Here is a 15,505-nt window from a genome sequence, read left to right as displayed (position 1 = left end):
CTTGAAATTAAATATCAGAACCGGAGACACTAAGAAACATCACCAGAAACAACAAAGCCATGACATTTTTAAATGACTTTAAAACAAAAATTAATAAAGCCTATATACAAAAGTATTTAACAAAATTGCTATATATGACAAACATGATGCTAAAATTAAAACAGAACTCCCATCATTTAAATATATATATAACAGCAGAACATTTAAAAAGTGAAAGATTTTTCAAAACTTTGCCATTACAGGAAAACTATATCCCCTATCCCCTTTCACAGACTTTTCCGGAAAGGGATCATGAGTGAACAGGCCCTTTTTGAAAATACCGGTAAATTCATTACGGCAATTTTCCAGAATGCTGCGCTGTGTGAACGCAGAAGGAAAATTGCCGGAAAGAGAGCATTCACGTTTAGAATGCGCTGACTTGAGACATCTACTTCAGCCAATTAGAACACTCAGACACATTCACATCCGCGCTGTTTAGGAAAATAAACGCATTTAAATCCTTCTCCAGACACATTTAGCTGCTGCCTGTTAGGCAGACTTTTCTATGTTCCTTCTTAGTGTCAACTGTGAAAAAAAAGATCAATAAAATGCTCATGATAAACCGCTGTGAGTTTACCTGCACGTGAAATCAGATTTGAGTGGTCTACAACACCGGTAGACTTTCGTTTTAAAAACACGAAAGCTGCAGCACACACTGAAATGTACATCTCGACATGTGTAAGTGTTCCTTCATATCATCAGCAGTTGTAATGTAGTAAAATGTGTAATCAAAGCTGTTTTTAGCTGCGGTTAGCGATTTTTTTTCTATAGTTATTCAGTTCGTCTCTTGGACATAATAAGTTACATGAATGCTAATGTTTTAAATAAAAGTAAAACCATCAACCGCGTGAATCAACCTTAGTGTTTACAAATACAAGCGCAGCCATTTTGAGCTCATTTCTGGTTAATGATGTCAGAATTTACCAGTACTTTGGAATGAATGTGTGAATGGTCTGTTCCAGAAAAACGTCCTTGCCTGTGTGAAGTGTTTTTTTTTATTTACCGGTAAAGTCATTCCGGTAATTTTCCGTATATTTACCGGTATCACTGTGTAAAAGGGGCTTATGTGTTCAATATGCAGTTTAGCAAATCCTATCCTTTAAACTCTTGCACATCATATCCTTTAAAAAAGCAAATATGCACCAAAATATAGATAAAAAATGACAATTAGTTCCAGAAAGTACCACATTAAATTAAATGAAACACTTGTATACATAATTTGCATGTATACTTTGCAATCTACGTGAATTCCTAGCCAGATTTTCCCCCGAGGCCTGTGTTTAAGACTCAAACTGTACAAGCTTTCAGTTGCTCGGCCAACAAACCTGTCAGCGTTTCTTTTGTTTAACTGTCCTCTCCTACATGAGCCAGATGACAAGAGGATTTATTAAGGTTCTTTTGTTTCAGAGCAGCCAACAGTTGGCAGAACACTATTGATTCATCCTCTCTCTGAAAAGCATTCACTCGCTGAACTTACTGTTAGTCACCGTCTCCATTAAGACACATTAGGAGCGGTAAAGAGACAGTGACTATGTTTACATGGACATCAGTAATCAAATTATTTGCTTTAATCTAATTCACAGAATAATAAGACTAAGGTGTTTACGTGAGGCGATGCAGTGGCGCAGTAGGTAGTGCTGTCGCCTCACAGCAAGAAGGTTGCTGGTTCGAGCCTCGGCTGGGTCAGTTGGCGTTTCTGTGTGGAGTTTGCATGTTCTCCCTGCGTTCGTGTGGGTTTCCTCCAGGTGCTCCGGTTTCCCCCACAGTCCAAAGACATGCAGTACAGTTGAATTGGGTTGGCTAAATTGTCCGTAGTGTATGAGTGTGAGTGAGTGTGTATGGATGTTTCCCGCGATATGGCTGTATATCGTCAATGGTGGGGGGCACTAAGGCTGCCTGCGGCCTCGAGTCAACGCACGCCTCCCACCAGTGCCAATATACAGCCACATCGCGCTGCTTCTCGTGTGATACTGCTCATATATCAATATGAGAATCGGCCTTATGCATGTAAAAGCAAATCTAATAGTTAAGAGTATCACCATAATTCATTGACTAGATGCTTCATTATTAGAGAAAAACAGCAGTTTGTGTGTCAATAAGGCAAAGAAAACATAATCCTCAAGTGGTTAAAACTGTGATAAAATATGACAATAGTTATTAACGTCAATAACAATATATTATTTGGCCAAAATATAATATACATATCGGTGGCTCAGTGGTTAGCACAATTGCCTCACAGCAAGAAGGTCGCTGGTTCGAGTCCCAGCTGGGTCAGTTGGCATTTCTGTGGAGTTTGCATGTTTTTTCCATGTTAGCCTGGGTTTCCTCCTGGTGCTCTCGTTTCCCCTACAGTCTAAAGACATACGCTTTGGGTGAATTAAATAAAGTAAATTGACAGTAGTGTATGTGTGTGAATGAGTGAGTGTGGATGTTTCCCGGTACTGGGTTGAAGCTGGAATGGCATCCGCTGTGCAAAACATATGCTGGATGAGTTGGCGGTTCATCCCGCTGTGGCGACCCCTGATAAATAAAGAGACTAAACCGAAGGAAAATGAATGAATGAATAATATATCATTCTATATATTATTATCGACTGAATAAGAAAAACAGTTAAAAAAGACGACAAAACAAACAAACCTATGCTGTGCAGAATTTAAAAATCAGCATAATTTAAATTATTGAGCTGCATTTTAAAAGTCTTGCAAAATTACTTTATGGTATTTAATGAAGTAATAATAAATAATTATTACGAATACTAATATTACTAATTAATAATTATTATAAAACATTTGTTTGTGCTTAATAACGTTTTCATGCTCAAACAGCCACATTACACACTAAAGTAAGCTCAAAGTGTAAAAACATTTAAAGTTCAAATGAAATTTCCCAATATAACAATTCACATAGTATTATGGTCTAATACACACACAGTGTTAATGATTTTTGGAAATTACACAGTATTTAACTGTAATATGAACTGTATTTTACTATGGGACAGTTATGCACATCTTACTGTATTTTAAAGATGTATTGTGAACATTACTGAATACATGTTACAGTTAGGCTATACAGTGCTCAGTATAACTGAGTACAGCCCATTTTGAAAATGAATATTTTTATCAATTTCTCAGTGAATATAGGCAATGTATTTTAGTGCATTTAAACAAAACAGATTTATATATTTTTTCAAATAATATTTTAGTCACCAAACATATTTAGAAATTTAAAAAGATAATACAATTAAATTCAAGCAAAATATTGCAAAAAACAACCTACAAAATTTCAACTAAACTTTTCGAATTATTTGCTTCTCTTGATTTTTCCTCTTTTTAAAATTTAAAATATTAATAATAATATTTTTCTATAACATATAAATTTGACTGTAATAGCTTTTGGACTGTTATTGTAAGTTATTTTGTTAGATAAGCTCCAGATTTGGCTTCAGTACTGACTAATCTAATCTATATGCACAAATATAATATTGTAAAGCTTCCTATTAAAAATATGAATTTAAAAGATAGATTTGCTCATATATGCTGAGCACTGTACAATACTGTAAATACATATACAGCCAGATAAAGGATGCTGTAAATGTAAATACAGTTTGTTTGCTGTAATTGATTTACAGTATGTTACTGTAGATTCCACAGGCAATTGTTAACAGTGTAAAAAGCACAATAGAATTAAAGATGAGTTGAAATGATGAATGAATAAATGCAGCATTACTGAGACTTCTTTCAGAAACTATTGAAAACACCTCCCGACCCCAAACTTTTGAAAGATAATCTGCAGTTTCTATTAAATAGAGCTGCCAAATTACAGCAGATTTTTGTCATTTGCGACATTCATGGGCAAGAAAATCTCAAACTGATGTCACCACAATATATATATGAAAAAATCAGCATAAACTATATAACGATGTTGCTGTGGAGGAAGTTTACCTGTACTCTGCTCTGCTCCAAAGCGTTTTCCAGTTCCTGTTTGGCAGCTGCTGTTTCCTGTTGATGGGTCTGACGCATGTGTTCAATGGCTGATGCGTGGAGATGGTTGAGCTCAGAACGGAGCGACGCTGAAGACGAGAAAAAGAGAGAGACAGAGAAAAATGACAAACAAGACTATTCCAGAGAGATGAACCGCTGTCTGGAGCTGAATTAAAAACCATTCATCTCCACCTCTCCCTAAAGCATAAACGTCACAGGTGGAAATGGAAATGACACTCGTTCCTCCACCTGCAATTTCCTGCCAGCTCTCCCTCATTATGCTGCTTTCCAGTTTCTGACAATTATGGGTTTTTTTCCCAATGAGATTGAGCTATAATTAGAGCTGCAGAACTGGTTTTGTTTCAGGTTTTACATCGGACATCTTGTACCAGCATTGCTTGGTATGAAAAGCTAACGCAAATGTACTTATTGATGTTAATAACAATTAAATACTATATTATTACAGTTTTTCTCAATCGCTTTGGTGCATTTCCAACACAATCTCACGGCAATTCGTAACTTTTTGATTTAGTGGCTAATTCGTACGAATTTGTATGATCTAATTCGTACAATTTAGTACGATTTGCTCATCCGCCAATGACGGTTGGGTTTAGGGGTGGGGTTAGGTGCCACGCCTCCTTTTTAAAATCGTACAATTTCGTACGACTGAACTCATACGTATTCGTACGAATTAGCCACTAAACTGTCAAAACGTAAAATACTTACGTTTTCTCGTGAGATCAGGCTGGCATTTCTCACAACACTATTTACATTTGCACAACTGTTAATGCCTTTCTCAAAACAATAAGTACAAACTGCAAAACCTAGTTTATAACCTGCAAAAGCGTGTCACATGCTCAAAATGGATAGTCCTTTATAAATGTTTTTTTCTTCCTGTATAACAACATAAGTAAAACATATAACTAAAAACAATGTTACAGTACGTCCTGTTTGTTAACAATGTTAGATATTAAACGGATCAACCTGATCTAATGCTGAAATCACATTCAAATCAAATTTAAACAGATATTAACTATTTAAATGTGTCTCATTTTATCACTTGCACAAAATGTGCACATATTCATTCTTTAGCTACAGTAATAAGTGTCAGAGCTTATCCGTGTGTGTGTTGTACCAAGCATGGCTTTGCCCTCGTCCTCCAGCTCGAAGCGGAGGGTCTGCAGCTCCTGCTCTGACTGCTGTTTGAGGGTCTCGATGTTCTGCCTGTGAGCCTCACGCAGGGTCTGAAGCTCCATGTGGTGCTGCTGCCTCAGACGCTCCTCCAGCGCCTGCACACACACATTCAATAAGATTAAGAATCCATACACACGAACAACACATACACATACAGTATATGTATCATATACTTTAGATCTGACTGTTGGTCATCATACAAATGTCTTTCTATAACTCTGTGTACAGAATGTGGAGTAGAAACAAAATTGATCCTATTTTGCCCTTCTAACAGCTTTAGTATACAAAGGAAAAAATGTGGCAAAAGAAAACGAAAAGACATTGAGATTTTAGCTGTTGCAGAAAAATAAATGATTTAGGTATTCTGTGCAAGGAGACACTTCAAAACTGATATTTCACCTTGTCCATCAGGGGCTCTGTCCAAAAGAGTTTGCTACTGCCTGAAGTAAAACCGGCATCAAATATTTTTATATATTTTAGTGAGTATATACTGTTTTGGATAAAACAGACCTAGTTAAAGCAAAAAAAAAAGAAAAAAAAAAGAAAGAAAAGAACTTCACTTGAAAGAACAAAACAAATAAGGTCATAAACTGCTGGGCGATAGATGAGAAAGAACCAAGATTCATGCTAAATTATAGGTAAACATCAATTAATTATTAAAATTATAAATTTTTATAAAAAAGGTATTATTTAATACTAAACTAAAAACTAATTTAAACCACATCTAAAGCATTAAATATAGACTGGTTTAATAAGCAACAGTTTGCTTAAAGAAATTAATATAATTTGTAATATACAGCTGAAGACAAAATGACTGGCCCTCCTGTGAAACTTTTTATTCTCTTTTAAATATTCCCCAGTGCTGTTTAATAGAGCAAGAAACTCTTAGTCAATATCATTAGCCCCCCAAATTTCCCCATTTATCTTATTTGAAAAATAATTACAATTTTACAGGCTAATAATTTTGTATTCAACTATAGGTGTAAATATTACAGTAGCGTAATTTAACTGTAATACTGTAATTTAATAACAGCAAATTAAATATAATACATATTAATCTATTAATACATAAAACATAGAAACACTACACAACAATTTACAGGAAAGCATCTACAATATCTCAAAAAAAAAATTATAAATTGACTATAATTAACTATTGTGACCAGCATGATAACCAATGTCAACCAATGTTGTAAGAATTCATTTATAACCATAACCAAAAGAAAGTGCTCCTCAGACTTTTCAGACATCAGAGTCCAATTTTTTATGCACCCTCCAGAACAGTGGATGGCACCACTTTCCTGCCATCTGCTGTGTGCCACCACTCAAGCCAGATTAGCAACACTTTTTCAGTGTGTTTTCCAGTATTTAAGTTTGTCTGTAACTAGCTAGTGTGTTCAGTCTTGAGCCATTATTGCCCGGTGATTTCCTGATCCTTTTGGGAAGCCAAGTGACACTTTATTGTTGTGTTTTTTGACCCTTGTGTCTGTTTCGTTTTGCCTGTTCTCTGAATGCAGTACCTACTGAGTAGTAGGCGGTTTCGGACGCAGCCCAAGAGTCCAGGTTTAATCCTCATCTAAACCACCATGTTACACATTTCCTTGGAAAAAAAATGATTTACTGTCTTATGTGCCTCAGCAATTTTGCAAAACATAAATGCAATGCTCCGTGTGCATTTCATTAAAGGTTACAAATGCAAACGCACTAGAGGGCGCAGTTTTCAATTTTGCAAATCTGAAATACATTACTTAGGTTAGACTGTGTTGTATGTTTCACACACACATGCGCACATAATTCTTGTACACGTCCAGGGGTTGTCATACAGATCACCCAGTAAAACACTGACATAAACCCTTCTCTAAAGTTAACCAATGCTGTTCTCAAAAGCAAATGTAAGAGAAAAATGTACTGCGACCACATAGTTTTACCTTTATTTTATATTGCTTTTACTACTTTTGTGGTACCATGCTTCTCCAGACTGCAAGTGCTTCGCATCACAAGTACAACTCCATAGTAAGGAGCTACTGAACAAAATGGCCACACCATAAGTTGTCCATATGGAGATATGTAGTGTTGGGAAAAAGGAATTACAAAGGAATTTTTCAAACATATTTTTGTCTCTTTTTCTTTTCATTAAACAATTGTATTTGTATTGCTTAAAGGTGATATGCTTTACATACTAATGAAGCATTTTTGCAGAAGTAGATGGAGCTGATAGAGATGCAAAGGCCTGATTGTCTAAAATTAACTTGAGCTCTGCAGCTAAACTTCCTGCCAGCAGAAATGTTTTAAAACTGAACATAGAATATAGGTTTTTAATGTTGCGCAGAGAATTCGTGGAAAAAAGAGGATGTATGTATGGGTGCGGCCAATGGAGGACTGGAGAATGATTGACAATTAACGAATTTCACTAAACTCAACCTGTTAATATCAGCTGCCAAAATAAGTTGAAGTCAGGAAATGAAAATGGTTGCGCACCCCTGAATGTAACTCTTGCATTGTATTGAGGATAACAGAATTCTGTGAATTGAATTCTTCATTTGTATCCAATAAATTGCTTGAATAAACCTTGAATAAAATCCTCTCCTGACCTTTTTTATTGAACACGCATGAAATAGACGAAATATTCCAACAGTAGATAGGTGCGGCAAACATATTGGATTACAAATCATAGATATCATTAAGTTGTTTTGTGCTATTTATTTAGTGCCATGCAAAGAACTGCACAAAAATAATCTTTTATTCGCTGATATTAAGTCACTGTAAATATCATTAGTGTGAAAAGGAACAAAAACTGCCCCACAGCATTCTCTTTACCAAGAAAATGTGCTTAAGAACTTTTTTTGGTTTCACAAAAATGTAGGCTAAAGCACGCATTTCCAATGAGCCTGTGTTGTGGTTAATGTGTAACTTATTTCTCAAAAACTGTCAATCCCAGAAATCACCGCTCTATCGGAAGGCGCTTAGGCATCTCCGTGAGTTTGTTAGGGATCTTGGATGCCTGCCGTCTTTCTCTCAGCCAGAGGAACGAAAATTACGTCAGCCTGAATTGAATTAAGGGAACGGAGCTGTTGGAGAAAAACACACACATAATGAAGGCAAATGCAGGACAGCGGCCTCCATTCAAGCCTCTGTGGAGTCTGTGAGATACAGCAGAGAAGAACGACGTGAGACTAAAATTACACCAACTGCTTCAGTAAACAGACCGAACTGAGCCAGTTGGCAGAATGGCAAGAGAAACTCATGTCTAAGATGCTCTTTAACAGCTTTATTAAAGATGGCTCATTCAAAGAAATACTCTTAAAAGGGTGGTCTAATGCTATTTCATGCATACACTACCTGACAAAAGTTTTGTCGTCGATCCCAGGTGTAAGAGCAACAAATAATAACTTGACTTCTAGTTGATCATTTGAAAAGTGGCAGAAGGTCGATTTTTCCGATGAATCATATGTTGAACTGCATCCCAATCATCACAAATACTGCAGAAGTCCTATTGGAACCCCAAAATTCTGACAGATATTAGTCAAGTTTGGTGAAGAAAAAAATCATGGTTTAGGGTTACATTCAGTATGGGGGTGTGCGAGATATCTGCAGAGTGGATGGCAAATTCAACAGCCTGAGGTGTCAAGACATTGTGTTGCCCATTACATTACATTAAAAACTACAGAAGAGGACAAATTCTTCAGCAGGATAGCGCTCCTTCTCATACTTCAGCCTCCACATCAAAGTTCCTGAAAGCAAAAAAGGTCAAGGTGCTCCAGGATTGGCCAGCCCAGTCACCAGACATGAACATTATTGAGCATGTCTTGGGTAATATGAAGGAGGAGGCATTTAAGATAAATCCAAGGATTCTTGAACTCTGGGAGTCCTGCAAGAACACTTTCTTTGTGCATTCCAGATGACTATATTAATAAAGTTATTTGAGTCATTGCAGAGTTGTATGGATGCAGTCCTCCAAGCTCATGGGAGTCATACACAATATTAATTATTTTTCCACTGCAGCATGACTTTATATTCTATACTGGACATTATTTCTGTTAAGTGACAAGACTTTTGTCTAAACAAAGTCAGACCTTACTATCCTAATTAAATAATTAAAAATCAAGTCATGATCATATTTTATTTTGGTAAAAAAAGAGTAAACTAGAGGCCTTTGCCTTACATATAAGCCACTTCTGATACCACACAATCATCTAGAAGTCAAGCTATTATTTGTTGTTCCTAAAACTTGGATAGGCAACAAGACTTTTGTCAGGTAGTGTAGATAGAGAGATAGAGCCAATAGAGTTATTTATACAGTCTTAATAAGTATTTTAAAATGATTTGGATGTAATACAGTATTTTTTTCCCAAAAATCTTATTTTGGGTGGTTACAAATTAGTTTTTTTTGGCTCTTTTCTTGGCCTGGCTCTTGTTGACGTAACAGAGCCAAAACACAGCTTACTAAAAACAAAAATACTGCCTAATTATACCTCAATTTGCCAGAGTTATTAACCATAGTAATGAATTAGTCAATCTCCATTTTGCGTCAAGGATGTTGCTAGCAAAAAAGAAATGCATTTCCATTCCATGCTATTTTTTTCTATTTTTTCTGTTTTTGTTGTTTAAATATTTTCTTTTCAGCTTTTAATTAGTAATCAATAAGCATTTCCAATTAACTGAAAGCATTATGCAAAAAAAAAAAAAAATTAAAAAAAACTGACTAGTTTGACTATTGTGAATTAAACCAATTGATCAACCAATGTCTTCAGAAAGACCAGATTTACTGTCTTATGTGCCTCAGCAAATAGCAAAACAGAAGTGCATTGCTCCATGTGTATTTCATCGCATGTTACATAGGGCAACACCACTAGAGGGCACAGTTTTCATTTTGCAAATCTGAATTATATTACTTAGGTTAGACTTTGTTGCATGTTTCACACACATGTAATTCTTGTACACGTCCAGGGCTTGTCGTACAGATTACCCAGTGAAATACTGAAACACTGACATAAACCCTTCCCTAAAGTCAAGTCAAGTCAAGTTGAATGTACATGCTGTAGTGTTAGTTGTGTGTGCTTCTCCAGACTCCTGCATACTTATGACTCAAGTCAGATCATTTTCCTCATTTACACAATTATCAAGCAGTTTATACTAACACAACACACACTCACATGAAAACATCTATAGAGGAATTACCAATCTACGTCACACATGACGTCACACGGGTTCCCGGTTGCAATAGCAAACATGTCATGCTGTGCGGTAGGATTCAAAAAATTTGAAATTCGAAAACAGAAAACGTAACTTTTACTGTACACAACACTGCTTTTAATGCCAACTGCAGACCTCTTTGGCTAAAAGGGAGCTGATTGGAGTGAGGACCTAATTAAAAATGGTCGACTCTGCAGTTCTCATTTCATATCAGGTAAGTTCACGCTATGCTGAATCATACACATTCCTCATTTTTGATTGCAGCAATGATTTCAGCAAAAACAGTTAAATATGGTGAATTAAACTGCGGACACTGAGGGCCCTATCATACACCCAGCGCAATGCGGCGCAAGGCGCGACGCAATTGTTGTTTGCTAGTTTCAGCTTGGCGCAAGAGTCGATTTTGTGTATCCATGTTTGTGAAAAATACTGGAGAGTGGAGACATACCCCTTCCCCCATCTGTCAGGTGTTAATGGGCATCATTGTGCTTTAACCGGAAAAAAACAACAACCCGAAAACACTGCATTAATTACAAGGGTTGCTACAGAAGAGAGCCTAACAATATCAATACTACTACTACTAGTAATAATAATATTTCCTAGTGATGGATTGCAGCTGGAAGGGCATCCGCTGCGTAAAACATATGCTGAATAAGTTGGCAGTTCATTCTGCTGTGGTGACCACAGATTATTAAAGGGACTAAGCTGAAAAGAAAATGAATGAATGAATGAATTATAATAAAATAAAAATAAGGTAATAAGCTTTACACACAGATGCCGCACAAGTGGCCTTTTTATTATTATTTTAGAGATGATACATACATACATACATATATATATATATATATATATATATATATATATATATATATATATATATATATATATATATATATATATATATATATATATATATGTAATTAATACCCTCCCGTTTTTTTTCTGCAACCTCGCTGCGCGCGCATCCTGAATGTTTACAAACCAGTAATTCATCTATCGAGAAGCAGGATTTAACTCTGAATCACACAGACACACAAACAGAGCTGTGATATTTTTTTTCTACTCATTTCCTCTCACTTGAATGTCATTGTGTCATTTTCACCTCCAGAAGTGCTACGAGAGCGATGTCACATTCCCAGAGTAAATGAAACTAGAGTGGTAAATATTACACTTTCTCGGTTTCTTTCTCTGCCAATAAATCTTGTGCATTAATTAGCGAGTTATTTTGGGATTCAACACACTCACACTGTTTCCAGATAAATGAGAAAAACCCCCTCAAACACTAAAATAGTCAAACACTTTTTTTTTCTAAAAAGAATTAATTCATTTATTTTTTAGCATATGTTAGGATCAATCTAGCAGACATTTATAATTGTTTAATGGTTGATAATGTGCTTTAAACATTTGTTTAAAATTAATATATGAACATTATTAGTTCTGCTGTTGTTTATAAATTCCAGCTTTGATGTTGTACATTGATTTCATTCTTATTATCTCATAACGCAGCCAGTGACAAAACACACTAGAGGGCTCTCTACATCTCACATCTGTCACTCACCCAGGCTTCATTCCCCAGAATCTTATGCATCACACACCTGACTCTCATTGATTGGATGGACTATGTTTACATGCAGCGGATGCCCTTCCCATCACTGGGAAACATCCATCCACACTCATTCACTACGGACAATTTATCTTACCCAATTCACCTATACCACGTCTTTGGACTTGTGGGGGAAACCGGAGCACCCGGAGAAAACCCATGCGAACACAGGAAGAACATGCAAACTCCACACATAAATGGCTTGAACTAGCGGCCTTCTTGCTGTGAGGCGATCGTGCTACCCACTGCCCTTATTGTTAGTATTATTATATTTTTATTAATAATAATATAATTACTATAATTATTGTTGTTGATGATAGAAGTATTGCTACTCTTGGTTAGCTTTTTTTATTGTTATTATTATTTCTATTGTTTAATAATACTTATTAGTATTATATAAGTAATAATCTTAATAACCAAATACATATGAAATAATAATAGTAATTATAATAATAGTGTAAAAAAATAATCCAACACACAAACTGACAACAACAACAACAACAACAACAGTGTGGTAAAAAACAAAACAAATTTACTCTTAATATTAATAACAAAACTCTAAGACTATTAACAAATAATCAAATAATCAAACAAACAATAACCACTGTCTAAGCATAAAATCAATATTCTTTCATATTTATTATGATAATCATAATTTCACACAACAACAACAACAACAAATATTATAGTTGTTGTTACTATTACTATTATTATTATTATTATTATCGTTGTTGCTGTTGTTATTGCTATTATTATTGGTGTTGTTGATGACAAAAATATTATCACTCTTAATTAATTTATTTTTGTTGTTAATAATATTTGCATTAATTAATAATATTTAGTATTTATTTAGTATTATTTAAGCATATATGTAATAATCTTAATAACCAAATACATATGAAATAATATTAGTGTAATAATGTAAAAAACAATTTAACAAACAGACAGCAACAACAAACTGTGGTAAAAAAAATACTCCTATGAATAACAAAACCCTCAAATCAAATTAAAAATAATCAATTAATCAAACAAACAATAACCACTAAACATAAATATTTTTTTTAATATTTAAGGTAAACAATCCTTCAAATTTATTATGTTTATTATAATATCATACAATAACAACAACAATTATTATTATTATTATTATTATTATTATTATTTTATTATTATTATTATTATTATTATTATAGTTTTTTCTTTCTTTATCATTATTTTTTAAATACAATAAAGGCACTTCTAGTCTAATACAATCCTTATCCATTAAAAAAACTATTTGATAAAATCACTGTAACTACGTGATACAAACTAATCCCTACATAATCTTGAATACCTAAATGATGATAACTACATTCTAAGAAAGCCTTAGATTGTAATGGAAAACATCAGTGACTGTAGACTGAAAACTGTCTGATCGGTGAATAAGTGAACAGAGGCTGTTTGTGAGCCAATATAAAGCTCAGCATTGGCCTTATGGACAGGTGAAGTAGGATAGAAAACATCTCTCCTGTGTCTTCTGAAACTAGATTAGCTTTGGTCAGCACTTAATGTAATTCACTCCTCATAAACGGTCTATAAAGCACGATCTGTTTTCATTCCACTGAAAGGCAGTTTTATGATGCTTTAAGTCAAGACTGACCAGTTCTGTAAAGCTCAGAGACTTCCACACTACTTTTCCTACATCGATCAACTCCTCGAAACCTATCACTTCTCTAATCTATAATTTTCTATTCCAGCTTTTATAATATTTTATCTTAAAAAACCCTTTAATTTTTTTTTTCTATATTCTATTATTTTCAGTTTTGGATTTTAAGATTTATCCTTACTCAGTTTTTAATGTGTAGTAACAAAAAGCAAGTTAAATGAATGGAAATTGGTATTCAATTCAATGACATTTTACTAAGATACTAACAAAATAATAAGAATAATAATGTCAAGTAATCAAAAAGCATGTCCAATGAACTGAAATCAGGAAAACTTGTTGGAATAAACAAATTAAAAGAGCAACAACGTTATTATTTTCAAACTTATGATTTTGTGTTTTCATTAGACAAATTTTTCCACTTTTATTTTGCAGCAATTGAAAAGGATGTCCAATGAATGAAAATCATGAATTCATGAAATCAATATTATATCATTAAAAATTGTTTTATCACTACCATGGTTCTCATTTGTAAGCTGCGTTGGATAAAAGTAATAACATTTTAATGTAAATGTAAAAAAAAAAAAAATAATAATAATAATTATATATATACAGTATATAGACAAAATAAATTAAATAGATGTGAAATTATTCTTAAACTATTCAATATTTTTTATTTAAAATAAAAAATATGAAAAAGTTAATAAAATAAAATAAAATAAAATAAAACAAAAAAAAATTATAAACATGGAAAAACAACTGTGGAATTATTCTTGAAATGTGTACTTTCATTTTAAAATAAAATAAAAATTAATTATTTTATTTATAAGTAAAATAAAATAAAATAAAATATTTTTAATTAAACCAAAAAGGTTACTTAATTTAATGCTATAAAATAAAATAAAATAAATATTAAAACAAAATAAAATAAAATAAATAAAAATAATAAAACAAAATGAAAACATGTTTAATTAAACCAAAAGGTTTACTTAATTTAATGCCATAAAATAAAATAAATTAAAAGAAAGGCGACGCAGTGGCGCAGTAGGTAGTGCTGTCACCTCACAGCAAGAAGGTCACGGGTTCGAGCTTCGGCTGGGTCAGTCGGCGTTTCTGTGTGGAGTTTGCATGTTCTCCCTGCGTTTGCGTGGGTTTCCTCCGGGTGCTCCAGTTTCCCACAGTCCAAAGACATGCCGTACAGGTGAATTGGGTAGGCTAAATGGTCCGTAGTGTATGTATGAGTGTATGGATGTTCCCAGAGATGGGTTGTAGCTGGAAGGGCATCTGCTGCGTAAAATCGGGCTGATTAAGTTGGTGGTTCATTCCGCTGTGGCGACCCCGGATTAATAAAGGGACTAAGCCGAAAAGACAATAAATGAAATAAAATAAAACAAAATAAAATAAGACTAATAAAAATTTAACTAAATAAAAATATTTTTAATTAAGGTTACTTAATTTAATAAAATAAATTAAAATAAATATTTTTGTTCACTACATCACAAAGCTCACTTAATTTAACTACAATAAAATAAAAAAATCTGTTTTTGGCTGTTTTTTTATTTTGTAGTAATCAATAAGTATTTCCCGTTAAATGAAACCACAAAAGTATATTCTATCCAACAATAATTAATTTATTTCAAATTTAAACAACTCTAATTTACTATCTCATCCTTCATTTCTAATCATCCATTTTACCCAGCAATAACAACATTACTTTCTAAATGTTGCATTTACCCCAGACACCATAGTAACCCATAACCCCAGTTAATTGAAAGCAAGTCAATTCTAAATACGTTTGCATGAGACACATCTGAAGACATGAAAAGAGCAAACAGCAGCTCTGAAAGCTCCAGG

The 15,505-nt window shown here is 33.9% G+C and overlaps 1 protein-coding gene across 2 annotated transcripts in view; it reads right to left on the bottom strand.

Annotated features, from left to right (window-relative positions):
- Positions 1-15,505, bottom strand: part of fam184ab (family with sequence similarity 184 member Ab) — a 264,813-nt gene that overhangs the window by 60,034 nt on the left and 189,274 nt on the right. For both annotated transcript variants that reach the window (XM_056445388.1, XM_056445389.1), the window contains exons 12-13: positions 5,155-5,308; positions 3,981-4,108 (exon numbers count right to left, since the gene is read on the bottom strand). In XM_056445388.1, coding sequence (XP_056301363.1) covers positions 3,981-4,108; positions 5,155-5,308 — 282 coding nt within the window. The remainder of the gene's footprint in view (positions 1-3,980; positions 4,109-5,154; positions 5,309-15,505) is intronic.

This window comes from Danio aesculapii, chromosome 20 (genome assembly GCF_903798145.1).
Source record: "Danio aesculapii chromosome 20, fDanAes4.1, whole genome shotgun sequence".
Taxonomy (NCBI): Eukaryota; Metazoa; Chordata; class Actinopteri; order Cypriniformes; family Danionidae; genus Danio; species Danio aesculapii.
The sequence above is the reverse complement of the archived record's forward strand: the minus strand, read 5'-3'. Positions and strand labels throughout refer to the sequence as shown.